The sequence below is a fragment of the Propithecus coquereli genome, unplaced genomic scaffold, assembly GCF_000956105.1.
Source record: "Propithecus coquereli isolate 6110/MARCELLA unplaced genomic scaffold, Pcoq_1.0 Scaffold122, whole genome shotgun sequence".
NCBI classification, from domain to species: domain Eukaryota; kingdom Metazoa; phylum Chordata; class Mammalia; order Primates; family Indriidae; genus Propithecus; species Propithecus coquereli.
Genome location: NW_012136303.1, coordinates 6,639,250 through 6,651,397, shown reverse-complemented (window position 1 = coordinate 6,651,397; position 12,148 = coordinate 6,639,250). Strand labels below are relative to the sequence as shown.

General features: G+C 40.4%; 1 protein-coding gene across 2 annotated transcripts; it reads left to right on the top strand.

The window, feature by feature from the left end:
• Positions 1–234: 234 nt before the first annotated feature.
• ZNF343 (zinc finger protein 343) lies at positions 235–10,457 on the top strand. 2 transcript variants are annotated; one of them, XM_012665815.1, is made up of 5 exons: positions 235–502; positions 684–742; positions 1,447–1,573; positions 8,635–9,234; positions 9,319–10,457. In XM_012665815.1, exons 1-5 carry the CDS (start codon positions 319–321, stop codon positions 10,455–10,457), a joined length of 2,109 nt encoding a protein of 702 aa, XP_012521269.1. In that variant the 5' UTR covers positions 235–318. The 2 variants fall into 2 exon arrangements, with proteins under 2 accessions (XP_012521269.1, XP_012521270.1); XM_012665816.1 differs by having other exon boundaries at positions 8,632–9,234.
• The last annotated feature ends 1,691 nt before the right edge of the window (positions 10,458–12,148 follow it).

The window sequence follows — 12,148 nt, the reverse complement described above, 5'->3', positions numbered from 1 at the left end:
AGGTGGAAGAAGTTGTACATTTCAAAAGCTAAGGAAGAGTGACAGAAGACAGACTTGAGGGCCTAGAAATGAAAGAATGAATGAAGGTAGAAAATCCGGGGAACTCATGTAGACAGAAATTCTGTGTTCGTTGAATGAGGAGGGTGTGAGAGGACAGGAGCCCTGCTGCAGAGGCATGAAGCTTAGGGCCCAGAATAAAGGCCCCAGCAACATCAAATTGCTTCTCTATCCCACAGATCCTGGCTGCATGGAAACAAGATGGGTTTTTACAATTAAGTTTAGAAGAAGTCACCCCACACAGCAGAAATCCACCTTAAGATGAAATGGCATCTACCTGGCCCTCTAGCAGCATATCAAGGCATACACTGGGCTGACTCTGGGGCCATGATGTTGCCTGATCCTTCTGTACTGCGAGAGCAAGACTGGGAGAAGATTTTGCCTTCAAAGAATGAGGAAGATATGCAGACCATGAAGAAATTGTCTCACAATAAAAAGGCAAGAGGTGAGAATTGTTGAGGGTCTGGAGAGGTGAAGAGGGGGCCAAGGCTCCAGGTTCACTTGAGAATGCTTTGAAGGTCACAGCCGAGTGTAGTGGCTACTTTCTCCATCCTAAGGCTCAGAAAAACTACTCTGGAAGCATCATGGATGATGGGGTTTCTCATATCTGCTTTTTCTTCCCCTAGGTTTGCCTTCTAACTATACTTCCTGGCCCCAAGAAAAGGAGGGAAGGCCCCAAATACTGGTGAGTTGGGGTTACTTTTTTTTTCCTTCCTGAATTGCTGGCTCATTTCTCAGAAAATAGACATATATTGTCTTTCTTGGGAAGGGAGAAGGAGGTCAACATTTAGGTAGATAAGTGAAGCATTAGGGGCTTCATTGAATAAAGGTTGTTAAAATAATACATAGGCAAAGACAGGGATTTTACAGATCCCATTTAGTACTCTGGACTTTTCAAAAATACTCATTCGACACCCCATCATTCACTCCCATTTTTCTCTATAGTCAAAGTTGTCCTCCATTTTCTCCTTTGAATCTTTACCACTGCCTACTGCCCAGAACAAGCCCCAAGTCCATGATGCCTTTATTTCCTCACCAGCCTATCCTCTTGCTGTTCTATCTCTGAATTCCTTCATTATGAATCCTCAAGGTCACCATCTTGAATACTTGAGGTTTTCAAAATGATTGACAAATCATTTCTCCAATTAAATTGTAAGTGTTCAAGGGCCTAGGATGTGTTTTGTGCATCAGTTATGTTCCTCACAGGTTTTACCATAAAGCCAGACACATAGTAATGCCCAGAAGAATGTCATATGGAGAACTGTGTACTCTGAAAAGAATCAGTTCAACTTCTTGTATATCCACACTTTCCAGGGCCACCAGCTGTGCTCTTCACACAGGGAAAATCAGTGATGACTTGCTGTATGTTAATTTACTGCTTGTTCGTAGGCACCAGTTACATTCAGGGATGTGGCTGTGATCTTCACACAGGCAGAATGGAAGACACTGAGCTCGGAGAAAAGGAACCTCTACAAAGAGGTGATGCTGGAGAATTACAGGAATCTGCTCTCATTGGGTGAGGCTGTGTCCTTTCCTTCATTACTTCAGTAGAGATTTATTGATCACCTACTATGTACCAGACTAGATACTTAGAATACATTAATAAATGAAATAGTAATCCCTTTCTCCCCTGGGCTTACTTTCTAGTGTAAGGAGACAGACAACAAACAAAAAGCTTCATATACAGGGATATTATAATATGGTATGTTAAAAGGTGATAACTGCTACATAGTAAAAAAAAAAAAATAAAGCAGGATAAAGGGGTATTGAGTGTGATAAGATGGCTGGCTGAATTTTAAAATTGGGTATTTGAAATCAATAAGGAAGTAACATTTGACCAAAGAAAGAATGTGGTGAGGAAGTTAGAACTCTAGCTATGTAGGGTAAGAGCATTTCAGGTGGAGGGAATTGTTGATGCTAAGACTTCAAAGAAAGGATGTGCCCACCCAGTATAAGAAACTGCAAGGAGGCCAGTGAGGCTGGGGGCATAGTTTGCAAGGGGAGAGTAGTGAGAGATGCCTTCTGTGACAGAAGTTAAAATTAAGCATCAAATTTTTGTGGCTTTTGGGATTTATAAACCATATATATATATATTTTATTTGTTTAAAAACATATAATGATTCTTTAAATCTGGCTTGATAAATGCTATTGATTACAACATTATTCTAGATCAGGTGTTGGCCAACTTTTTCTCTAAAGGTCCAAACAGTAACTATTTTGGGTTTTGCAGGTGGTGTGGTCTCTGTAACAATTCTCAACTTGGCTGTTGTAATGTAAAAGCAGCCATATGTAATGCATAAACAGATGAATGTTCCAATAAAACTTTATTTATGGACACTGAAATTTGAATGTCATATAATTTTTATGTATCATGAAATATTACTACTCTTTTGACTTTTTTCTAACCATTTAAATATGTAAAAAATGTTCTTGGCTTGTAGGCTACACAAAAGCAGAGGACCAGATTTAGCCTATGCACTATAGTTTTCCACTTCTTGTTCTAGATCAGTGCTGTCTAGTAGAAATATAATGTGATCCACACAGATAATTTTAAATTTCCTAGTAACCACATTAAAAAAAGTATAACTAAACAGGTGAAATTAATTTTAATAATATATTTTATTTAACCCATTATGTCAAAATATTATTTTAACATGTAATTAATATTAAAAATAATTAGGCATTTTACTCTTTCTTTTTATACTAAGTCTTCAAAATCTAGTGTGTGTTTTACACTTAGAGCACATCTTAAGTTCAGACTAGTCACATTGCAAGTGCTCAATAAACACATATGGTACTATAATGGACAGTACCTTTCTAGGTAATTCCTGTATTTCTAGATAAAGCATGTAGAGAAGAATCACATTTTTGGACACACAAATCAATTTCAGGCAGGAATTTCTTCAAGTTTCCTTCAAATGGCATGGCTGTTTCCCTGATATGAATCTGATTAGATTTAGTTTGTTCCATTTTAATGTTCTTTGATGTATTTTGAGCTGATTCCTTCTGATTTGAACCAGCCCTATCTGACCTGGCTCCATTTAATTCAGTGTAGAATCATCCATTTCAATCTGGTTTGATTTATTATTATTTTTTTAATGGTTCTATGTGTTTCGATTTGGCCCTAGCTAGTTAGTCTAACTAGATTTTATTTTTATTTTTTTTCCTCTAGTCATTTTATTTTCTCTTCTTCTGTTAATACATTTAACTGGTTCAGAGGAAAATGTTAAAATGACCTTGTTCAAATTAATCTTGATATTGAAAACCTAGATCCCAATTGCATTCCTTGAAATTGTTTCCTTTGTCTTGCTTGACACCATAATCTGTAGTTCTCCAGACTCTTATGTCTCCTTTTTGTGCTTTTCTCTTACTTCTCTCTCTTTTCTTTGGACAATAGGGTCCATAGGACTTAGTGTCATATACTCTTTTTTTGTGTCTACAGTCACACCCTTTAATAATTTGTGAACTGCAATGATTTTCCCCAATCACATATTATGATGAACCCATTTTCTATCACTGTCTCATCTGAGCTTTATCCCCATATTTCTACTTGCCTGAAGAACATCTACCAGTTTATTCTCAAAGTTATACAAAACTGAGATCATACTATTTTTTTTCCTACTTTCTTTTTCTGTGTTTCTTCACATATTAAGGGTCCTGGTAGAAATAAATGGGCCATTTCTCCTTAAAGTAATCTTTAAAGCCTTCACAGGGGCGATACTTTAGTAAGCTTAGACTAGGTAATAGCATGAGAACAAACAACCCCAATACTGTATTGGCTTATAATGGTAAATGTTCATTTCTCACATTTACCTCTTGGCTACAATTCAGGTGTGGCTCTACTCTATTGGTTCTGGGATCCAAGCAAAAGGAACAGTCTCTATCTGGGTCATGAAGTTTTTAAGGAAAAAGAGCAATGATGGAACCACATCATGGCTCTTAAAACTTGTTTGAAAGTGCACTAACTTCCTACTAATCTTCATTGGCCAAGGCAAATCCCACAGCCAAGTCTGATGTCATTGTGGTGGGACAGATAATCCTTCAGAGATGGGCTTAGTGGGGAGGAATAGCCAATATTGTGACCAAAATATAATTTACTACAAGAGGGAAGCTTAAGTTGAATCTTAAAAAAGAAATAAGGATTTGTAGGGTTAACGGGGGTCAAGGAAAAATGTGAACCGTCTAGACTTAACAGTTATCAACATATTACCCACTTGCTTCATCCTTCACTTATCTCTTTTTTGCTAAATTATTTCAAAGTTAATCCTAAATATCATGATATATTACCCTTAAATATATCACATTTCCCTAAAAATTAAAGATGTATTCTCAGATAACCACAATACCACTATCACATTCAACAAAGTTTGTGGGAGCATCTAATACCAAATGTGTACTAAAATTTATTGTATTTTTTTTAAAAAAAAATTTTATAAGTTAAAATAAGTTTGTCAGGTATCCCTGAGGTAAATCCTAAAGTTAACACATCCCAATAAAAAAATAGTAACAAGCTCTTTTGTGAAATTCACATGGAAAAACAATTGTGGGAAAGGAACCAGGAATACACTGAAAAATAAAAGCTATAAAAGGGCACTAAGCATATCAGACACTAAAACATACTATGAAACCTTTAGAATTAAAATAGTGTGGTGCTGGCACATGAATAGACCAATGGACCAGTAGAATCAAAGAGAAGGTCAAGAAATCCACTGAAGTACTTATGGAACTTTGGTGTGTGATAAAGGTGGCATCTCAAGTCCCTGGAGTAAAGATGGACATTTTAATAAACGGTGCTGATTAACTAGAGATCCATTTGGAGAAACATAACATTGGATCATACCACATACCATACATAAGAAAACTCCCAAATGACTAGAGATCTGAATGTAAAAAAATTAAACCACAGACATACTAGAATAAAATATGGGTAAATCTTCTATAACCCGAACATAGGAAAAGGTTTCCTAAGTTTGGCTAAAAATCTAGGTGCATAAAGGAGAAGATTGTTAAATTTCACACTATAAGCAAAGTCAAAAGACAAACTTCTAGGAAATACTTGCCGTGTATGTATATCACATATAAAGAGTTATTGTCCAGAATGTATTAATAGAATGAATCTTAAAATTTGAGGAAAAGAACCCCTAAACCAAATAGAAAATGGTCAATATACCTGAATAGACAATTCACAAAGTATAACATTGGACTCTAAGTGTATGAAAAGATGTTCAACTTCACTTCTAATGAGATAAATGCAAATTAACTACAGACCATTCTTACCTATCACATTGGCAACATTTCAAAAAGTTGACAAAACACGGTTGGCAAAATTGAGGGATATAGGCACTATTATACACTGCAAATGGCAATGCAGACATGGGACCACCATTATGGAGGGAAATTTGGCAATATCCAACAAAACTATTATATATATGCATATACTTTGACCTGGCAATCCTACTTATGGGAATTTACCCTGATGATTCATATCCAACAATACGAAAGTACATTTGTACAAGGTTATTCATTACAGCATTATTTGTATATAAAATATTGGAAGTAACCTAATTGCCCCAATGTAGTAAATTGGTTAAAGAAATTATGGTACATCCTTCCAGTGAATTTCTACAAAGCTATTGAAAAGAATGAGGAAGATCTCTCTGGACTGATAAAGAGTGAGTTATAGGATATATTAAATGAAAAAAGCCAAGTGCAAAAAATATTAAAAAAAGTGAGAAATTAGGAAAAGTGGAAATATATATGTCTGTCTGTTTTTTGCACAAAGTAACACAGGATGAAGAAACCAGAAACTAATGAAATTGGATACCTGTAGGGTTGTGTGTAAAATCTGGCTGAAAGGATATGGAAAGGAGAGGTATTTCCAAAGGTCTGAGGAGACCTTTCTGAATAGTTTTTCACTTTTGGAGCATATTAGTGTTTTACATACGCAACAAAGAGAGGGGAAAACCCCTAAAATGGAATACAAAGAGAAAAAAATCTACCTAACTGTGTTTCAAAATAACTGACCACAGGGAACAGGGGAAAACAACTCAGTTAACTTTTAAACAGAGAGCTTTGACCATATATCCATAGTGCAGCAGGGGTTGGCAAACTATGGCCTACAGGCTAAATCCATCTCACTGCCTACTTTTGTAAATAAAGGTTTTTGGAACATGGTCATGCTCATTCACACATGTATTTACGGCTGCTTTTGTTCTACAATGGCAGAGTTAAGTAGTTGCAACAGAGACCACGTGACCTACAAAGCCTAAAATATTTAGTATTTTGTGCTTTACAGAAAATATTGGCCAACTCCTTCTCTATTGACAAAAACTACATACATATCTTGAACTATATTTTGTATATTTGTTTTTTTGTAAGGAGTGGCTCAACTGTTCTGAAACTACATTCCTTGCATTTTAAGATTAAGCAAATGAATAAATATATTGATCATTTTGGAAGCCAGTTCTTTCAACTATATAGTTGTTCTTTAGAAATATATACTGAATTAAAACATGGCAAAGGGGCATGGTATAAAACAAATTTCCTCAAAATGGTCTCTGTAAATCTAAATTATCTTTGGTGAAATGATGACACTTTACTAGTGTAAGATGTAGGGATTAGAATTATGAGTATACATGGGGTTCCTTTAACAGGGTGTTAACTGTAATGAGCTTGTGGTTCCCATGTTTAACACAGAATAGACACAAATGGGATTTCTTCTACTGAAATACTTCTCAGGGATGTGGAGTATAACAGACTGTAGTCTGAATGGCCTCGTATGCTTCTAGATAAGCCAAAGGGAAGGCAGCAACAAGTCACAGTCAAAAAATCAAGATCGAAAGTTCAGGTCACAAAACTCTAGAATTACCACAAAATCTTACAAGACATGACTGGCCAGAAATAAAAACAAGTCATGAATTATGGTTACTTCCAGAACTCAAGTAAACAAAATAAACTCAGAGTGCTCAGTGAGAGCCATCAGAGCCTGGCAGCTTCTGAAAGACCCACCCATGGCAGGCTGCCACACAGGCAGCTCTGCACACACAGGGCTTAGTTAAAGCACAGTTGTGCTCCTCTTGCAGTCCAGCCGTCCCAGCACTGCTGAGTGCGTCAGAGCAACCAAGGAAAAAACACATTGTCAAAAACTAAAACAAAGATCACAAAAGGTCAAAAGATCAAAAGGCACAGTTCATTTACTTACCAGGCAATGCGATACACCAGTGATTTTACTGTATGGTTTGGTAAGGAGGAGAAAGCAAGGGTTTTAACTGTTAGGTAGGGGTTTTGTGGTGGTTGTGCTTATTAAGGTTTGAAAACGAGCACTCTGGATAGGATAGAATGAGTTTTTAGGTATCCCGTTGTTTATAAAGACTCCACTGTTCATTGGTCAGGCAGGAGCCTTCAGTTAGGTCCAAGGGGTCTGGGGCCAAGTACGTGGTCATTTGTCAGCATCATCTGAATAGATCCAGTTGTGATGAAATCCAACGTCTAGTTTTTTTTTTTTTTTTTTTTTGAGACAGAGTCTCACTCTCTTGCCTGGGCTGGAGTGCCGTGGCATCATCCTAGCTCACAGCAACCTCAGACTCCTGGGCTCAAGAAAATCCTCCTGCCTCAGCCTCCCGAGTAGCTGGAACTACAGGCATGCGCCACCATGCCTGGCTAATTTTTTCTATGTATTTTTAGTTGTCCAATTAATTTATTTCTATTTTTAGTAGAGATGGGGTCTCGCTCTTGCTCAGGCTGGTTTTGAACTCCTGAGCTCAAACAATCCACCCGCCTCGGCCTCCCAGAGAGCTAGGATTACAGGCGTGAGCCACCGCGCCTGGCCCAACGTATAGTTTTGATATCTCGTAGGCAGGTGTTGCTGTAAATGAAATGTGTTGTCTTTTACACTGATTTTTGAAAAACTGAAAGAAGGGAAGGTTTTGGATTAGTTTGGTGCCAGAATCCTAAAATTGAGGGCTATGTCTTTCCTGTTTACTGCTGAATCCACAATACTTAGTAGTGAACCTCGCACTTAGAAATTTTCTAAGCAGTCTTTGTTTACGGATGGGCAGCCTGAAATTCAGGTTTATTTCATATAAAATTTCTTTAACCAATATTTCTCATATTTTCTCCTACATTTGAAAGCCCTTCAGACTGGCTTTTTGTGTCTATCAGTCCCTTTTTTATAATAAGAAAAGCCATGAAGGAGAATTCCACATGGATCATAGAGACCATTATCTCCAAGTAGAACACAGTGTTGTGAACAGTATATATTAACGTGAGTGTGTATGGCTTAGATGATTTTAGTAGAAGGAAAAGCCTAACTATAATTGAATCTGTTTACAGAGCAGTCTCATAAGTTTCCTAGTCTGACATATAGAAGATGATTTTGGTGTAGGTTTTCTGGATTGCAATAGAAAATGTAATGTGTAAAATGGAATGTAGAGGAGTTATTGGTCAGAAGCAAATTGTACTGTACATATAGTATCAATTACAGAAGTGACAGAAAGATACTCTGGGCCCTAATATAAGGCAGAATAGCCCAGCAGCCCCACTATGGCTGCTCTAACTGAAACTTTCTTTCTTCAGCAGAACCACAGCCAGAAACCTACGCTTGTCCCTTCTGTCTTCTGGCCTTCTCCTGTCAGCGATTCCTCAGCCAACATGAGCTTCACATCTTCCTGGGCTTATGTGCAGAAAATCACTTCCATCCAGGGAATTCCAGGCCAGGGCAGCAGCAGCAGGAGCAGCAGTATTCTGATCAAAGCTGCTGGAGTAAAAACACAGATCAAGAGGGAGAAGGCGGCTCCAAACCTTTGTCTGCAAAGACAAAGGAGAGAGAGACCTCAAGGGTGTTCTCCGGCCCACTCCAAGGACAGTCAGCAAGTCCTAGAGAAGGCAACATGGTGGTGGAAATAGAGCCCATCTCAGCCCAAAGGGTAAACTCTGTGCAACCATACAAAGGATTGAAGGAATTAGAAACCTTGAGATTTGGAGCAATCAACTGTGGAGTGTTTGAACCAGACTATAGCCTGGAATCAGACTTTCTTACAAACCCGAGGATCCTCTTAGGGGAGAAGCCCTGTGTTTGCAGTGATTGTGGGCGAGGCTTTAAAGACAGGTCAACCCTCATCAGACACCATCGGACCCATTCAATGGAGAAGCCTTATGTGTGCAGTGAGTGTGGCCGAGGCTTTAGCCAGATGTCAATTCTTACTAACCACCAGAGGACACACTCAGGGGAGAAGCCATATGAGTGCCGTGAGTGTGGGCGAGGCTTTAGCCAGAAGTCCAACCTCAGCAGACACCAGAGAACACATTCAGAAGAGAAGCCTTATATGTGCAGAGAGTGTGGGCAAAGCTTTAGAAATAAGTCCAACCTCGATAGACATCAGTGGACTCACTCGGGAGAGAAGCCCTATGTTTGCAGCGAGTGTGGGCGAGGCTTTAGCGAGAAGTCATCCTTCGTCAGACACCAGAGGACACACTCAGGTGAGAAACCCTACGTTTGCCTGGAGTGTGGACGAGGCTTTAGTGATAAGTCAACCCTCAGAAAACACCAGAGGACACACTCAGGGAAGAAGCCTTATGTTTGTAGGGAGTGTGGGCGAGGCTTTAGCCAGAACTCAGACCTCATCAAACACCAGAGAACACACTCGGATGACAAGCCTTATATTTGCAGAGAATGTGGGCGAGGCTTTTGTGACAAATCAACCCTCGTCATACATGAGCGGACACACTCGGGAGAGAAGCCTTACATGTGCAATGAGTGTGGCCGAGGCTTTAACCGGAGATCACTCCTCCTTGTCCACCAGAGGACACACTCAGGGGAGAAGCACTATGTTTGCAGGGAGTGTGGGCGAGGCTTTAGCCAGAAGTCAAATCTCATCAGACACCAGAGGACACACTCAGATGACAAGCCTTATGTTTGTAGGGAGTGTGGGCGAGGCTTTTGTGACAAATCAACCCTTATTGTGCATGAGAGGACACATTCAGGAGAGAAGCCTTATGTATGCAGTCAGTGTGGCCGAGGTTTTAGCCAGGGATCTCGCCTCCTCGTCCACCTGAGGACACACTCAGGGGAGAAGCACTATGTTTGCAGGGCGTGTGGGCGAGGCTTTGCCCACAAGTCAAATCTCATCAGACACCAGAGGACACACTCAGATGACAAGCCTTACATTTGTAGGGAGTGTGGGCGAGGCTTTTGTGACAAGTCGACCCTCATTGTGCATGAGAGGACACACTCAGGAGAGAAGCCTTACGTGTGCAGTGAGTGTGGCCGAAGCTTTAGCCAGAGGTCACGTCTCCTTGTCCACCAGAGGATGCACTCAGGGGAGAAGCACTATGTTTGCAGGGAGTGTGGGCGAGGCTTTGGCCACAAGTCAAATCTCATCAGACACCAGAAGACACACTGAGGGAGAAGCCTTGTGTATGCAGAGGTCATGGGCAGACTTGAGCAATTAGACCTCATCTTACACCAGAGAGACTCACAGGGAATAGTCCCCATGCGTGCTGGAGTGGAAATGAAGTTTCAGAGACCTGTCAACCCTCATCAGGTACTGGGGGACACATGCAGGAGAGGAGCCTGTGAGTACAGAAAGGTTAACTGTAGCTATAAGTCAGCCTTCAGCATACATGAGAGGGTACACTTAGGGGAGAAGTTTTATATGTGCAGGGACTGTGGGTGAGGCTTCAGCCATGAGTCAACATATACTGAGCATCCAGTGCCAGGCTCAGGGGAGAAGTGTCACATGTTCAGGGAGTGTTGGTAAGCATCTGCAAAAGAAGAAACAGGCACAAGATGGCACTCTCAGGAGGAGGTCTTTGTTTGCAGGGAGTATGGGCAAGGCTTTTGTGGCCACACACTGCAGGGAGGACCTGTCTCCACAGGGGGACACTGTGGAGCTCCACCCAGATGAGCTTGTCAGGGCTGACAGCACAGCTGCTTGAGAGAACGGTGCTGTTGCTGCCAGAGCTGCATTCCTCACCTGGACTGGCTCTCAGCCCCAGAGAGCTGCATAACCCAGGGCTATGCACCTTCCCAAGGGGTGGCTCCCGCCCAATGACTGGTTGATGTAGGAGGACAAAACCCCACCCTTTGACTCAACTGGGACAACTCCAAAGGTCCATCCCAGATCCAGAAGTCCCCACTGTAGTGAATGATCTATCAGTTGCAAACACATTGTGGACCAGCTTCTTTCTCTGCCTAGCCCTACCCTTGAGTCTCCCCAATGAACCCTCAATTCTCCATCTAATTGTCTCTCCAGGGAATCTGATCTAAGACATCTGTGGTGTAAAAAGAGTGTGGCTGAGGCTGTGGCCATAAGTCAACCCTCAACAAATCACAGAGTACACAGAATAGAAGCTCTGTGTGCAGGGAGAATGGGCAAGGATTTAGGAAAAAGGTACACCTCATCAGAGAACAGCTTTTTTGGGACAAGCGTTTTGTGAGTGGGGAGGGAGAATGTGAGACACTTAGCAGTAAGTTAAACCTCATCTTACACCAGAGGACACACTCAGGGAGAAGACCTGTGTGGGCAGGGTTTGTGGATGGAGCTTTATCCCCATGTTTCTCTTCAACAGACTTACCAGGGCAGGTCTTGCCTCCACAGATCACTACCTCACCCACCTCTGAGGGAGTTTCAGGAGATGTCTTGACTCCCCCTGAACTCTATGTGAGTGAAGATGGCAATTACAATTAAATAGACGCCCCCTCTGCCACACTTTTTGCAATCAGATGGAATAAAAAAGTAAGCTTTATTTAAGTAATCAAAAAATGATTACTGGGCATCGTGGCTCATGCCTATAGTCCCAGCTACTCAGGAGGCTGAGGTGGGAGGACCACTTGAGCCCAAGAATTTGAGCTTTGTCTTATATTTTTAAAAAAGTTAAAAAATCATCATCTTGTTTTAGTTTCAGGCACAAGTTCTATTTTTTTTTTTTTTGTAGTTTGAGAGAAAGGTCTGGGCAAGAGATGCAAATTTGGGAGTTATCAGGTTATAGGTAGTATTTAAAATAATGAAGACAGATGACATTATCAATTGAATGAGTCTAAGCAAAGGAGAAAAGAGAACTAAAGATGGAACTTTGGAGTACTACAATATGT

Excerpts from the sequence above, each read along its gene's own strand:
- ZNF343 (XM_012665816.1), top strand. The coding sequence starts at position 319 with ATGAAATGGCATCTACCTGGCCCTCTAGCAGCATATCAAGGCATACAC. Across the intron at positions 1,574-8,631 it reads CAGGAATCTGCTCTCATTGG|CAGAACCACAGCCAGAAACC; the intron begins GTGAGGCTGTGT and ends TTCTTTCTTCAG. Across the intron at positions 9,235-9,318 it reads GTGCAGTGAGTGTGGCCGAG|GCTTTAGCCAGAAGTCCAAC; the intron begins GCTTTAGCCAGA and ends AGTGTGGGCGAG.